We start from the raw sequence: 15,424 nt of genomic DNA, 5'->3' as shown, positions 1-15,424 counted from the left end.
AGAATAAAATAGAAAAATTAGAAAAAAAATATAATATTTTATTTTTAAAATGATTACAGTGGTCAATTATTATTTATTTCATTATTAAAAAGATAGAAATATGAATATATTTATCATTTTAATATTTTGTATATTAGATAAAAAAAATTTCTCATAATTTTTGAATAACAAAAATTAAAGATTTTTATATTATTCTTCCGTTTAATTTGTGTTATGTTCTATTTTTTTTTAATTCAAACATAAAAAAATATATTTATCCTCGAGACAATTTCAGACTCAAATTTTAGTTAAGTTGCAAAGTGATGATGATATTAACAGAGATGATACTGTACTTTTCTCAAACTGTGAAAAACTCCATTAATTAATAACAGTGATTCGTCACGTTTTTGTAATTCTCCTCTCACCCAATCTTGCAGATACAAACGAAAGTTCCTTTTTTTAGCAGACAAGTAACATTAACACTCTATCTCAACTCCACAGATTCCTATATCTTTCACATGACACTTCTCTCTCTGCGTCAAACACACCTACCTTCCAGTTTGAGCTCCGGCCATGGCGTCTTTACCTTCGGGTCGCAGCAACGGTGGTTCCAACGGCTTTGATTTGGGTTCCGGTGACATCCTTTATTCGTACGACGAGGAGGACTATACCAACCACGATTCTTCTAACGGCACTCACATCGATCCCACCAAGGTAACATAAACACACCCATGACGACTTTCCTTGTTGACTTCGTGCTTTTCACTCTTTTAAGGCAAATTTCGGATTGGGGTCTGAACAAATGGCGAGGGTTTTGGGAAAGTTTTCATTATTGACTATATGTTTTGATCATGGGTGGACGAATTGGTTTTCTTTGCTTTATTTATTTCTCTGTTGGGTTTTCAGAAGCTTCTTTCGTTCACTGCTGCAAAGGAAATTTGGTTATGTTTTGTTCTTAGTATGTTAGGGAAATGAAGGTCTTTGTTTTTGTTGAGTAGATTTCAGAGCCATTTGGTTGGGTTCTGCATTGATGCATGAGCTGGTTAATTAAGAGCACGAAGAAAAGAAATATATCAACTGGTTGGGTGTGAATAAAATGAAGATTTTTTTTTTCTAACATAGTTTTGGTTTGGGAACGGTGGATTTTCATTTTCCATGTTTCTTCATGTATGCCTCTACTGGAATTTTTTTTCAGTAAAGGTGTTTTAGGCATCGATGCGATATTGATGAGGCTAATGAAAGAGGATTTTGTGTTCAAGTGTAGAAAGGGTAGTTTTTTGCTAATAAAGCTCCTACCCAAGGGTTTGGTAAACTGACCAATGAGGATGAATGGCTGTATGTTTGATAAACACATTGGACTTTTTCTTTTAACTCATTATTGATTGGTCTATAAGGTTTCGTGTGATCCATGTAGCCAATGTTACCCGGTGGATGAGGCTTTTGTTGTTATTCTATTGATTGGTCAATAGAAAATGTAGTATGCTTCTGGCTCATTTAAATGTTAATAGTAGGTCCATGAAATATAATTATATCTAGCAAATTTATTGGCCAAGATCAAAGTAGAAAAAAAGAAAAACAAGTTTAGGAGGGAGACTTGTGTCAACATGCTTATTTTAGTGTGTTTAAAGCAGATGAACTTCTTCGGCGAGGATTGACAAGCATTACTTGTTTCCCTTGAGAAAAACAAAGTGTCACAGGCTAGTTGTGTTTAAGTTGAAATTGTGGATAATTTGAATTTCTATTCGCTTAGAATTGTTCTACTTGCTTTATTCTATATTGTTTTGACCATTCTCAAATTTAACATTTCTTAGATGGGATTTTGTACTTGCAATCATAATGGACCACATGTACTTTTTATGCCTATCATGTGATTCTGGATCTCAAATCTGGAAATTCTACCTTTTTGCAGGATTCTCATGCATCAAGGATGGGAAGAACATCAATAGTTCCTGCTACTGCCTATAGTCCGTCTGAAGATTCTTTGAGCCAGGATGTGATTGCAACTGTCGAGAAGAGTATGAAAACACATGCTGACAACCTTATGCAGTTTCTTGAGGGACTTGGTACTAGGCTGTCACAGTTGGAATTATATTGTTACAATCTGGACAAATCAATTGGGGCAATGCGATCTGATTTAACTTGTGACCACGAGGAAACAGATTCAAAACTGAATTCTCTTGATAAACACCTTCAGGAAGTAAGTTTTATAATTAATTGATAGAATCCGTAATGTCCTTCAAGTTATCTTTGATTTCTCCTTTTTTTTATGTGCTTGATTAATAGCTTTATCTTAAAGTAAGAAATTATATCTCTGGTGGATGAGTAGCTAGAAAATCATGTTCTCATATGTATGGTAAAATTTAAAATGAAGTCCAAGGCTGTTGTTGTTTTTAGTCTGTACTAGAAGCTATTGGAAAATGTCCTCTCAATCTGTTAACCAAAATGTTCATCTTGCGTGATTTTGTCCTTCAAGGTTGTCCATTACAAAACTTTTCTTTTCAGTGTTGTTGTTGCTAAATTGAGAATCATTTATTGCTAGAATAATCTATTTTTCCTTGCTGCTACTCCTATCAACTTGAAAACTATGCTGTTCAGGTAGGCAGCAGTATACTCAGTTGTAAACATTGAGCTCAGAGATCTCCTTTATTAACATGTTGCATGAAGCTGTTCACTTTATGGCTGGTCCACTTATACTTTGAGAGCAGACATCATTTTGCCACGTATTTAATTTTCTTGTGTTGCTTATGTAGGTACACAGGTCTGTGCTAATTTTGAAAGACAGGCAAGAGCTAGCTGAGACTCGGAAAGAATTAGCCATGCTTAAACATGCTCAGAAAGAATCATCTTCCTCAAGCCATTCACAGTCAATTGAGGAGAGATCTTCACCTTCTTCCATGGATCCCAAAAGAATTGATAATGTATCTGACACACAGAACCAAGAGCTAGCTCTTGCCTTGCCTCATCAAGTTACCCCCCGGCAACAGCCTGTGGCATCCTTCTATCAAGTGCCTGCCCCAAATGTGAGACAAGCCACTCAACGACCTCATTATTACTTGATGCCCACCCCTTTGCCCAATCCACAAGCTGTGAACCAGCTTCCTCAGAATCAGTATTGGCCTTCTGATCTACTGTATCGAATTCCACAATCAACATCATCATCTCAGGCAACCCAATCCCCACCCGTGCAACAATTTTTGCAGTATCAGCAGCTACAGCACCAACAACAGCAATGGCTTCCACAGTTACCACCACAGCAGGTGCAAGTGCCACCTCCACAACCACCCTCAGCACAGTCTCAAGTGAGACCCCCCTCGGCAAATGTTTACACTCCATATGCTACCAGCCAAGCTACAAATCCTCTGCCCACAGAAACACTACCAAACAGTGTGCCGATGCAAATGCCTTATTCAGGAATTCCACCCCAAGGATCTAGCCATGGTGGTGGTAGCAGCAGCGGCGATGCCATGCCAAATGGATACAGCGGAGCTGGTAGAACAGTTCCACAGCAACCTCTGCTCCAGCTCATGAGGGGTTCTTTTTCAGCACAGCCAGCTGATGTGTATGGAACTAGTGGGGCCCAGTCCCACACCACGCGTCCTCCGGCTAGTTCCTACGATGTGTATGATGGCGAGAATGCCAGAGCACATTATCCACCCCAGCCTTCTCATTATGCTCAAGCTGGATATCCTCCAACTAGTGCTTCCCATCAGAACCATGCACCACATAATCTTATGGTCGGGAGTACTAGCCAGTCACAATTTATTCGTAGCCATCTCTACAATGATTTGATCGAGAAATTTGTGAGCATGGGATTTAGAGGCGATCATGTAGCAAACATTATCCAGAGGATGGAGGAAACTCAGCTGCCTATAGATTTTAACTCTGTAAATGACCGGTTGGATGTGCATAATCCCCAGAGGGGATGGTCAGGGTAAAGAACTTGTACTGCATATACCGTTTGAACAATGGTGTGCACCAAATTCTGTTTGAACAATGTTATCCAGCATGTCCTGTATGAACAATGTTGTCCAGGACCAGGATGCTCCGTTCAAACTCTCAAATCATTGCGTGTTTTAGTATGCATGTAATAGTAAACCTTGATGTAATGTGCACGGTATACCGTATATAGTGAATGGAATTGGGTACTACACTTGAAATCATTTATTCAAAAGAAGGTTAATCATTTGAAATCAACCTGTGCAAAGTAACACTAGACTATAGCGATGTTAAATTAAAATTGTCCGTGTAAAAAGTGCTTTTCTTTCATTCATACCCCGTTTCTTTTATTCTACTGACTACTTCTTTTTGTTTCTTTTTACATTTGATTCAACTGGTGTGGTATGGTTAACGGAGAATTAGTCTTACGTCATCAAGTTAATTAAGAGTTTAATGTTATAATTTTATATTATTATTTAATTACAAATTACAATTAATATGATTTTTAAAATAAATTTATAAAAATCAACAAATGTTAAATAATAATTTATGAATAAATGACACTATAAAATTATTTTATAGTATTTGGGGTTTGTTTTATTTTTTTCTCTTAATTTTAATTTACTGGGAAAGATTTTTATGCTTTTAATTAGTTATAAATAGGTTAAATTACTTGGTTCATCTTTAAATTATTTGTGATTTTAGGTAGGTTCTTAAATTATTTTTGTAGTCCTTGAACTAAAAAAAGGTTTTTGCAATTAGTTCATGACAACTTAAAACCATAGAAAATGTCAATTTATGAAAAATTTCAAGACTCTAAAAACTTTGTTGAAAATAATTATTATGATCAAAGATTCAATTAAGTTTATTTTTTTAATTTAGAGATTTATTTAAAAATTCTCAAATAGTTAAAGAATGAATTGAGTAATTGAACTTATAAATTATTTTAAATCTCTATGAATTCATTGTAATTAAATTTTATTGGTTCAGTTGACATGTTAATTAAGTGGCAACCACAAGGCATAGGCACAGAAAAGGAAAAAGAAAAAAAAGAATCCAACTTCTTAACTAACTAACTAACCCGCCTTTTTTTCTTTCCAGGCAAAGACAAACCTTGTAGTAGTAAACAAACACCTCCCGGAACCAGCGCAGTGTTCCCTGCTCTTCTGGATCCACATTCCCCATCACATGCCGATCACTAATCGCCACCACCACCACGTTCAGCCCTACAACATCATCCCCCTCCACTCCCCGCTCTCCGACCATCCATCCCTCCGCTTCCCGGAGGTCCGCGCCGCCGCCGCCGCCCTCCACTCCGTCGGGGACCTCCTCCGCCCCCCGAAATGGCAGCCAGGTATGGACCTCCTGGACTGGCTTGCCCTCTTCTTCGGGTTCCAAAACGACAACGTTCGCAACCAGCGCGAGCACCTCGTCCTCCACCTCGCCAACTCCCAGATGCGCCTCTCCCCTCCCCCCGAAACCCTCGACGCCACCGTCCTCCGCTCCTTCCGCACAAAACTCCTCCGCAACTACACCGCCTGGTGCAACCACCTCCCCACCAAACCCTCTGTCTGGCTCTCCAATAACAAAACCAACTCCTCCGATGACGACCGCCGCCGCGAACTTCTCTACGTCGCCCTCTACCTCCTCATTTGGGGCGAGGCCGCCAACCTTCGCTTCCTCCCCGAATGCATCGCTTACATCTTCCATCACATGGCCATCGACCTCAACAAAATACTACAAGACCAATATCATAACCAACCCTCATCAAACAACTTCCTAGAGCGTGTTGTGAAACCGATTTACCAAACCATACTCTCTGAAGTCGAGACTAGCAGGAACGGAACCGCGCCTCACTGTGAATGGCGAAACTACGACGACATAAACGAGTTTTTCTGGAACAAGCGGTGCTTTAAGAAGCTCAAGTGGCCTATTGATGTTGGAAGCGACTTTTTTCTTACCAAACGCGTGGGAAAGACTGGGTTTGTGGAACGGCGGTCGTTTTGGAACTTGTTTAGGAGTTTCGATAGGCTTTGGATCATGCTGGTTTTGTTCCTTCAGGTTGGTTTAATTGTTGCGTGGAAGGATAGGGCTTATCCTTGGCATGCATTGGAGGAACGTGACGTGCAGGTTCGGGTCTTAACCGTTTTCTTCACGTGGAGTGCTCTCCGGTTTCTGCAGTCTTTGCTTGACATAGTCATGCAATGCAGGTCCGGTACGATACACCCATACTTTTATTACTTTCATTGCTTCATGTATCCGTATCCGATGTATATCAGAAACCAATACTCTTAGAAACTTCACCAATGTGTATAGTTATGAGGATTTAATATAACAAGATGTGAGACATAGAAACATATATGTATAATATAAAAATCATAAAAGCAATGTCCCTAATGAAACAAAAAATGGAAATTGTCATCTTTATTTATGATCTCCACAAATGAATGAGATTGATATTATGTTTTGTATATATTCTTTATGTAGAGATAACACAAAGTGATTTACGATGACCATGATTTGTAATTTTTATATTGTTTATACTTTAGAGTAATATCTGAATTATATGTTCCTAATTTTTATTATGTCTTGTATATTCTCTCACATAAAATAGTCTTTATTTTTTATGATAATTGTTTCATCATCGTATGTGATATATATGTACTGTATCTGTGGATCATAGCAGATTGGTTTCAGTGGAGACAATTGGGCTTGGAGTGAGGATGGTGCTGAAAACCATCGTAGCCGCGGCGTGGTTCGTTGTGTTTCTTGTGTTTTATCTGAAGATATGGGAGCAGAGAAATCGTGATGGGAAGTGGTCTGTTGAAGCAAACAAGCGATTGATAACTTTTCTTGAGGTTGCTTTTGTTTTCGTGGTTCCGGAGCTTCTGGCTTTGGTCCTTTTTGTGCTTCCTTGGGTTAGGAATTTTATTGAGAACAGTGACTGGAGGGTCTGTTATATGGTGTCATGGTGGTTTCAGACAAAGACTTTCGTCGGTCGTGGATTGAGAGAAGGTCTTGTGGACAACATTAGGTACACCTTGTTCTGGGTTGTGGTCTTGGCCTCCAAATTTTGTTTCAGCTACTTTTTACAGATTAGGCCAATGGTTGCTCCATCAAAGGCAGTTTTGGACCTTAGGGATGTTAATTATCTGTGGCATGAGTTTTTTCATAATGGTAACGGGTTTGCTCTCGGGCTAATCTGGATTCCTGTTGTTTTGATTTATCTGATGGATATTCAGATATGGTATTCTATATATTCATCTTTGGTTGGGGCAGGTGTGGGGTTGTTTTCACACTTGGGTGAGATTCGGAGTATGCAGCAGTTGAAGTTGAGGTTTCAGTTTTTCGCTAGCGCGGTTCTGTTTAATCTAATGCCAGAGGAGCAGTTGTTGAATGCAAGGAAAACATTGAGTGGCAAAGTTAAGGATGGTATTCATAGGATGAAGCTAAGGTACGGGTTTGGTCAGCCATATATGAAGCTTGAGTTTAATCAAGGTGAGGCTAACAAGTTTTCATTGATATGGAATGAGATAATTATGTGCTTTAGGGAAGAAGATATCATATCTGATCGAGAGGTTGAACTATTAGAGCTGCCAAAGAACCCTTGGAATGTGAGGGTTATTCGATGGCCATGTTTTCTTCTATGTAATGAGTTGTTGCTGGCTCTAAGTCAGGCCAAAGAGCTAGTTGATGCTCCTGATAGGAGGCTATGGAGGAAGATCTGCAAGAATGAGTTTAGGCGATGTGCTGTCATTGAAACATATGACTGCATCAAGCACTTGCTTTTTCAGATTATCAAACCTGACAGTGAAGAGCATTCTATTGTGATGGTTCTGTTTCAAGAAATTGATCACTCTCTCGAGATTGGGAAGTTCACTAAAGTATTCAAAACCACTACACTTCCTCAGCTACACAACAAGTTGATAAAACTCATTGAGTTATTGAACAGAGAAAAAGTAAATTCTAAGCAATTGGTGTACACCCTTCAGGCCATTTATGAGATTGTTGTCCGAGATTTTTTCAAGGAGAAAAGGAATACTGAACAGCTTAGGGAGGACGGTTTGGCTCCACAAAATCCATCTTCTTCTGATGTTCTACTTTTCGAGAATGCGACTCAGTTGCCCGAGGCTATCAATGAGAACTTCTACAGACAGATTCGGCGCTTGCATACTATTCTTACATCTAGAGATTCAATGCAAAACATCCCAGTTAATCTAGAAGCCAGAAGAAGGATTTCTTTCTTCACCAATTCACTTTTTATGAACATGCCCCATGCCCCCCAAGTTGAGAAAATGATGGCTTTCAGTGTTCTAACCCCTTATTACAGTGAAGAAGTAGTTTACAGTAAAGAACAACTCAGAGTTGGGAATGAAGATGGGATATCAACCCTGTACTATTTGCAGACTATATATGATGATGAGTGGAAGAATTTTATGGAGAGGATGAAGAGGGAGGGGATGAACAATGAGAGGGATATATGGACTGATAAACTTAGTGATTTGAGGTCATGGGCATCCTATAGAGGCCAGACACTATCAAGGACTGTTAGAGGAATGATGTACTACTCTAAGGCCCTCAAGCTTTTGGCATTTCTGGATTCTGCATCAGAAATAGAGACCCAAGAAGGCGCACGCGAACTTGTTCCACTGAATCAAGAAAACTCAAATGGTTCTAACTTGGAAAGGTCACCTTCCCCTATGACTTTAAGCAAAGCAAGCAGTTCAGCAAGTTTGTTATTCAAAGGGCATGAATATGGCACTGCTTTAATGAAATTCACGTATGTGATTGCTTGCCAGATATATGGAGCACAGAAGGAAAGAAAGGACCCCCATGCAGATGAAATTTTGTATCTAATGAAAAACAATGAAGCCCTTCGAGTTGCCTATGTTGATGAGGTTCCCACTGGTAGAGATGCGAAAGAGTATTATTCTGTTCTCGTTAAGTTTGACCAACAACTGGACAAGGAAGTGGAAATTTACCGTGTGAAGCTGCCAGGTCCAATAAAACTAGGAGAAGGAAAGCCAGAGAATCAAAACCATGCCATCATCTTCACTCGCGGCGATGCTGTTCAGACCATTGACATGAACCAGGACAACTACTTCGAGGAGGCACTTAAAATGAGGAATCTCTTGGAAGAATACAGACACAACTATGGTCTTAGGAAACCTACTATTTTGGGAGTGAGGGAAAACATTTTTACCGGTTCTGTTTCCTCCTTAGCATGGTTCATGTCGGCTCAGGAAACAAGTTTTGTCACCTTGGGACAGAGGGTTTTGGCAAACCCTCTCAAAGTTCGAATGCATTATGGCCACCCTGATGTGTTTGACAGGTTTTGGTTCATAACTAGAGGTGGCATCAGCAAAGCCTCAAGAGTGATCAACATAAGCGAGGACATCTTTGCCGGCTTTAACTGCACACTTCGTGGGGGTAATGTCACACATCATGAATACATTCAGGTTGGAAAAGGAAGGGATGTTGGATTGAACCAAATATCAATGTTTGAAGCAAAGGTTGCAAGTGGAAATGGGGAGCAAGTACTAAGCAGAGATGTGTATAGATTGGGTCATAGGCTTGATTTTTTTCGTATGTTGTCATTCTTCTACACTACAGTGGGGTTCTTTTTCAACACCATGATGGTGGTTCTTACCGTATATTCATTCTTATGGGGCAGATTGTTGCTTGCTCTTAGTGGCATTGAAGCTGCTATGGAAAGTAACAGCAACAACAACAAAGCACTTAGTATAATCTTGAATCAGCAGTTCATGGTTCAAATTGGACTTTTCACTGCCCTTCCAATGATTGTGGAGAATTCCCTTGAACAAGGGTTCCTTCAAGCCGTTTGGGATTTCTTGACAATGCAGCTCCAACTTTCATCAGTTTTCTACACATTCTCAATGGGCACACGCAGCCACTTCTTTGGAAGAACCATTTTGCATGGCGGAGCAAAATACCGAGCCACGGGGCGCGGTTTCGTTGTAGAGCACAAGAGTTTTGCAGAAAACTATAGACTCTATGCTCGCAGCCATTTTGTGAAAGCAATTGAACTGGGACTAATACTAACAGTTTATGCATCACACAGCACTGTAGCAACTGACACATTTGTTTACATAGCCATGACATTCTCTAGTTGGTTCTTGGTTGCATCATGGATCATGGCGCCGTTTGTGTTCAACCCTTCTGGCTTTGACTGGCTGAAAACTGTGTATGATTTTGAGGACTTCATGAACTGGATTTGGAACCGCCAAAGGGTGTTTGCTAAAGCTGAACAGAGCTGGGAAAAGTGGTGGTACGAAGAGCAAGATCATCTTAAGGTAACTGGCTTTTGGGGAAAGCTTTTGGAGATAATTTTAGACCTTCGGTTCTTCATATTCCAATATGGTATTGTCTATCAGCTAGGCATAGCTGCTAGAAGCACCAGCATTGTTGTTTACTTGCTATCTTGGGTTTATGTGTTTGTTGTATTTGGGATCTATGTGGTGGTAGCTTATGCTCAAAACGAATATGAAGCAAAACACCACATCTATTACCGGTTGGTCCAATCCATGCTCATAGTCATTGCCATACTTGTAATAGTTGCATTGCTGAAATTCACTGAATTCAAATTCATGGACATTTTCACTAGCTTGGTGGCATTCATTCCCACAGGATGGGGCATGATATTGATTGCTCAAGTGTTCAGGCCATGTTTGCAGTGCACCATAGTTTGGAATGTTGTTGTTTGCTTGGCTCGTTTATATGATATATTATTTGGGGTCATTGTTATGACCCCTGTGGCTCTACTATCGTGGTTGCCAGGGTTTCAGCCTATGCAAACAAGGATTCTGTTCAATGAAGCATTCAGTAGGGGACTTCGAATATTCCAGATTGTTACGGGAAAAAAGTCATTGTGATTATTTAAGGGTATCTTTTTGTTCCATATGTTGTATGGTTGTAATTGTTTTTGTATGCCAATCATTTACTGATGGACAAGTTTAACGTGACAAACATAAACCATTTTTTTTTCTGTTGAATGAGATTCTACTACAATTATTACAACATGAACTTTGTGCTTGTCATTTTGTTTAACTGAATTTGTCTGTCTTGTTTTTTTTTTTCGGGGTATTAAGCTGAATGAATATTTGATTGTTGATAACTTTTTTTGTGTGGGCAATTGATAAGATAATGATAATATTTTTATGGGCAAATATTTGGTATATCTTTATCATTTTACAATGCTAAAAATTAACAAAATATAATTTGTCCCAAAAAAATAAAATAAAATTTTATAGATTTTTAACATTCAAAGTACTTTGTCCAAAAATAACATTCAAAGTCCTTTGTCCAAAAAAAAAACATTCAAAGTACACACAAAGGTTCAGATAAAATATATCATAATATTTAGATCTATGTTTCAGTAATACACAACAACATTTATTAATAATAACAATTTTAAATTTAGAATAAAAAATGAAAAACATTTTAGGCTAATCTTTTTTCAAGAAAAAAAACAAAATAATGTTGTAGTATTAAGCATTTTTATTGATTTATTTTGAATTTTTTTTTTGCCCGTTTTTACTAATTTTCTTTTGCCGATTTTCTAGTTCTTAATTTGACGGTTTACCCATTTTTCTCTGGCTCAATTATGTAATTTATTATTTGAGATGGATACTTAACAGCTTAACTGTTTTTTCGGTCTTATTGGCTAGCTTTTTTTTTTTTTTTGAAGATTTATTGACTAGCTAAGTCCAGTTATTGGAACACTACTTTTTGTAACTTTTTTTAAAAAAACTAAATTAATTTCTGAAACGGAAATGGCAGGATGCATTTTCATAGGCGCCTCCCCATGTTGGCTTTGCTTTTTGAATTTGTCATTCTTTTTCTTTAGTGGTTTGCCATTGGTGATTTGAATATTGAAGCATTTGTGGGAAGAATAATGTGTATAATATATATATATATATATTGGATGGAGTCGGGAGCATTTTTTTATTAGAGTCGGGAACATATAATAATAATAAACTAATGAGAAAAAGAGAATGTAAATATAATAGATGATATAATGCAATGAGAAAAAAATAATTATTGTGTATTAATGAGATGGTTTAGAGTGGGTGAATGTTGATGAATCATTATTCATTGTTCAATAATAAATGGGTACTGGCAATTGGAGTGGGGGCAAATTACTAACCTGTGCCGTTACCATTTATCTGTGTCTGTGAGACTCTGAGACAGAATTGGAATGGGCTGATGAGCCTACTACTTCCGGTTGGGGAATAAAGGCAGTACTTCATAATGGGGAGAGCAGCCATCGCTTGTGGTTGCAATTTCATCATAACTATCAAGTTTTTTTTTTTGTTGAATTTTCTGGACAAAGAAACCCCAAACAAAGATTAAAAATTACTTAATCATAAAAACATAAATAAGATGATAAAGATAGTCCCGCTTTAACAAAAGAGTAAGCCAAATTATTTGCTTTCCTCATGATGTGTATCACCCATGATTGTTGAAATTTGTGTTTGTTCTTCACAATCTCACTCACAATTTCCTTAAACTGACCGTCGTAGTTTGTGTCATCTAGTATTTTCACAACATCTAGGCAATCATAATTATTAAGTTTATCTAAGCTATAAGTTACTTAAGTTATAAAATATAATAAACTAATTTATCAAACACTTTTAATTATGTATATTTAATTTCACATTGAGATATTTATTACTATATTATATATTTAACAATAGATATTTACTTATATTTTAAATAATATTTAATCTATCAAAATAAAGTGTAATAAAAGCATTAATTAATTTTTTACTTAAATATATTTTTATTCTTTTAAATTTGAGAGTTTATCATTTTTAATCTATCAAATTTGCAAAATGCATGCATTTTTCGTTCCTTTTGTAGTTAAAATATTGTCACAAATAATGCATCTAAATGGTAAAAATTCTGCCAGAAAATTCTAAAAAAAAATATTTTGAAAATTCGAAGGACTAAATATAAATTTAATTTAAGAGATTAAAAAAATAGACTCTAAATTTGATTGGTCAAAAATATATTTAAATCTCTAATTTTTTTATTTACATATATTTTTTTTCTAAACTTAATATATCTTATTAGAAAACTTTCAATTCAAACGATTAGTCATATTTTATGATAAGTAATAGACCCTGATGCCTCAACTAAGGATAAAGTAGTTTGTCCTTCCTAAAGTTGACATAAATGAGTGTGACAAGAGAGCATTATAAGAATTTTGGCTATTACAAGCGACTAAAAGCCTACTGTAATAACGTACTTAAGTCTACTGTAAATCAACGGCTTATAAACAACTCATTATTCCTTAGTAAAACGCCCGTCGGTAATATATATAGATAAAATGAAGAAAGAATTAATTATGAGACAAAAAATAAAATAATTAAGAATATATAAGTGTATAAATATAATTAGATGAAATTAGGGTGAGCTCAAAAGTCTGATTCTATATAAAGATTGATTTTGATACCTCCGATGATAGCAGCGGCACAATCTGCATGTGCCCCGCAGCCTTGTTCACTTGCAGCCCTTTATATAGCTTTGTTTCTTCGTCTTCTTCCCTCGTGGAATATGCCTTGTCTTCTCTACATAGATATGATCGAAACCTTAAATGTCTCTCATTCATATTTTTTGCTTTAGTTGTTGTCACTGTTAGCTATCTCCACTTTTGTATTGGTTCTCATTCCACTATTCCAGAGATATCAGGAAGCAGAATGGAAGGATTTCCCTTTCAACAACTCAGTCATGCCATGTGGGGAGCAGAGACAAGTTGAGAGTACTGCATGTATGGCGTGGTCATGGCATTTATTTTTTTTATTTATTATTATTTGCCTTCAATCTCACGTCACGTTGTCCACTACAATAAAAATAACATCAAAACTCAAAAGTAATATCTCATCTTGTCATCTTTAAATCCTGGGCCCAATTAGATATGTCTTATTCTTATCCTAATCCCCAAATTTAATAGAATATTGAATTAATGTTCACGTAAACCTTTAATTTTAAGATAGCCTTATTTTGTGAAATTAATTTAATCACAAATTTTTTAAAAAATTATGTCTAAGAACTTAAAGTGAGAATTTTAATATAAAATCAATTTCATTTCCATTTCGACACGCGTTCAAAAGTAAACTTAATTTAACTAAAAATAAAAACAATAGTATATATGTTTTGCGAAATGACGTTTATGATTTGTTATCGTACGATTCAATTATACTAAAAACGCTTCTTCAAGAAATGCAATGTAACAAAAGTCGCATTTCATGACTAGTATATATATATATATATATATATATATATTGTGGAATTAATTTTCCGTCATACACTGCCGACAGGACTTGGATGTAGGAAAAGAAATAAGTCTTTCATAAATTAATGGTGAGCTAGTATTTGAATCTTTATTAAAAGAAAATATCTACATTATATTTGAAATAAAATTATCTCTTAATCAAGCAATATTGACAGAAGTGTTAACGATTTGTGTCACCTAATTAAATAGTCTAAAATTTAAATTCTGATTAATCCTTAAATATAAAATAAATTATGTGAAAAAAAGAATAATTATTTTATATATGCTTATGGTCCCTAAAAAATTACTCACCAAACAAAAACTAATTCGTACCATGATATCATGGTTAAAAAAAATGTCTCTCAAGAGATATTACTCGAACTTTAATCATAGTCCACAACTAAGTTAGTTAAATAGAATATATGGGTTGTTGTAAACTAACTCCTCTTATTAAGTGTGTTTAATTATTACAAATAAACAAATTCAAAACTTAAAAATATTCTGAGTGTCATGAAAATAAATCTCAATTAATTCATTTCTTTAATGTTATTATTTTAAAAATAACATTAAGTTAATTTAAATGTGAGCACCAACTCTTATAAATATCATTAATTTAAGATAGTTTAAAAAATATATTTTTTATATGAAATAAAAAATTAAATGAATTTAACGAACATTTTTAGTCTGTGTTGAAATAAGTATTTTTTTTAATTGAGCCCATATAAATAAAACAACACTACACACATAAATAGTAAAAAATGAATATAATATGGTTTAAAATCTCTTGTTTGCATGTATGAAAACATCTCAATAAATATTTATCATCTTAAGTATTTTGGATAAATTTGAAAAATCATTCTTACTTAAGTTTTTTTTAAAAAAACACCCCAATACAATTTTTTTTAACAGACTTAAAAAGACTCTTACTATTACAATAATTACATGACTTCCATCTCAATTTTTTTTAATCCAATAAAAACTTATTTATTTATACACATTAACTAGAGATCAAATTCATGATCACATACCTAAAAAAAATTATTTATCAACCATATAATGTGATATTGATACATTCATCTCATTTGAGTTAGTGTTTTTTCTTATCACAAAGACTCTTTTTTACAATAGTGATGAATGACTTCATTCACTAATATAACTTAATCTTTACCTATCTCCATATTATGTTACCGTGAATTTTTTAATTTCCAAGTG

The 15,424-nt window shown here is 35.7% G+C and overlaps 2 protein-coding genes, 1 long non-coding RNA gene and 1 other non-coding gene across 4 annotated transcripts; 3 read left to right on the top strand and 1 right to left on the bottom strand.

Moving 5' to 3' along the window:
* The first annotated feature begins 387 nt into the window (after positions 1-387).
* Positions 388-4,173, top strand: LOC114376995. The gene is made up of 3 exons (XM_028335353.1): positions 388-693; positions 1,889-2,176; positions 2,730-4,173. Exons 1-3 carry the CDS (start codon positions 553-555, stop codon positions 3,912-3,914), a joined length of 1,614 nt encoding a protein of 537 aa, XP_028191154.1. The 5' UTR covers positions 388-552; the 3' UTR covers positions 3,915-4,173.
* Positions 4,174-5,103: 930 nt separating this feature from the next.
* LOC114373362 (callose synthase 12-like) lies at positions 5,104-10,922 on the top strand. Its single transcript, XM_028330834.1, has 2 exons — positions 5,104-6,125; positions 6,602-10,922. The coding sequence occupies exons 1-2, from the start codon at positions 5,104-5,106 to the stop codon at positions 10,806-10,808; spliced, it is 5,229 nt and encodes a 1,742-aa protein (XP_028186635.1). The 3' UTR covers positions 10,809-10,922.
* Positions 8,461-8,541, top strand: LOC114377735. Its single transcript, XR_003659172.1, has one exon. It is a non-coding gene; the product is annotated as a small nucleolar RNA J33 (small nucleolar RNA).
* A 1,037-nt stretch (positions 10,923-11,959) lies between the features above and the next one.
* LOC114373815 lies at positions 11,960-13,804 on the bottom strand. The gene is made up of 2 exons (XR_003658467.1): positions 13,394-13,804; positions 11,960-12,258 (listed from the first exon to the last, which is right to left on the bottom strand). It is a non-coding gene; the product is annotated as an uncharacterized LOC114373815 (long non-coding RNA).
* Between the last annotated feature and the right edge of the window lie 1,620 nt (positions 13,805-15,424).

The sequence above is a fragment of the Glycine soja genome, chromosome 11 (genome assembly GCF_004193775.1).
Source record: "Glycine soja cultivar W05 chromosome 11, ASM419377v2, whole genome shotgun sequence".
Lineage (NCBI taxonomy): Eukaryota > Viridiplantae > Streptophyta > Magnoliopsida > Fabales > Fabaceae > Glycine > Glycine soja.
This window is presented reverse-complemented; position numbering and strand designations above follow the sequence as displayed.

Bases quoted from the DNA above. Each gene is read 5' to 3' on its own strand.
- LOC114376995 (XM_028335353.1), top strand. From the start codon at position 553: ATGGCGTCTTTACCTTCGGGTCGCAGCAACGGTGGTTCCAACGGCTTT. The intron at 694-1,888 runs GTAACATAAACA...ACCTTTTTGCAG, and splicing joins CTCACATCGATCCCACCAAG to GATTCTCATGCATCAAGGAT. The intron at 2,177-2,729 runs GTAAGTTTTATA...TTGCTTATGTAG, and splicing joins TTGATAAACACCTTCAGGAA to GTACACAGGTCTGTGCTAAT.
- LOC114373362 (XM_028330834.1), top strand. From the start codon at position 5,104: ATGCCGATCACTAATCGCCACCACCACCACGTTCAGCCCTACAACATC. The intron at 6,126-6,601 runs GTCCGGTACGAT...GGATCATAGCAG, and splicing joins GACATAGTCATGCAATGCAG to ATTGGTTTCAGTGGAGACAA.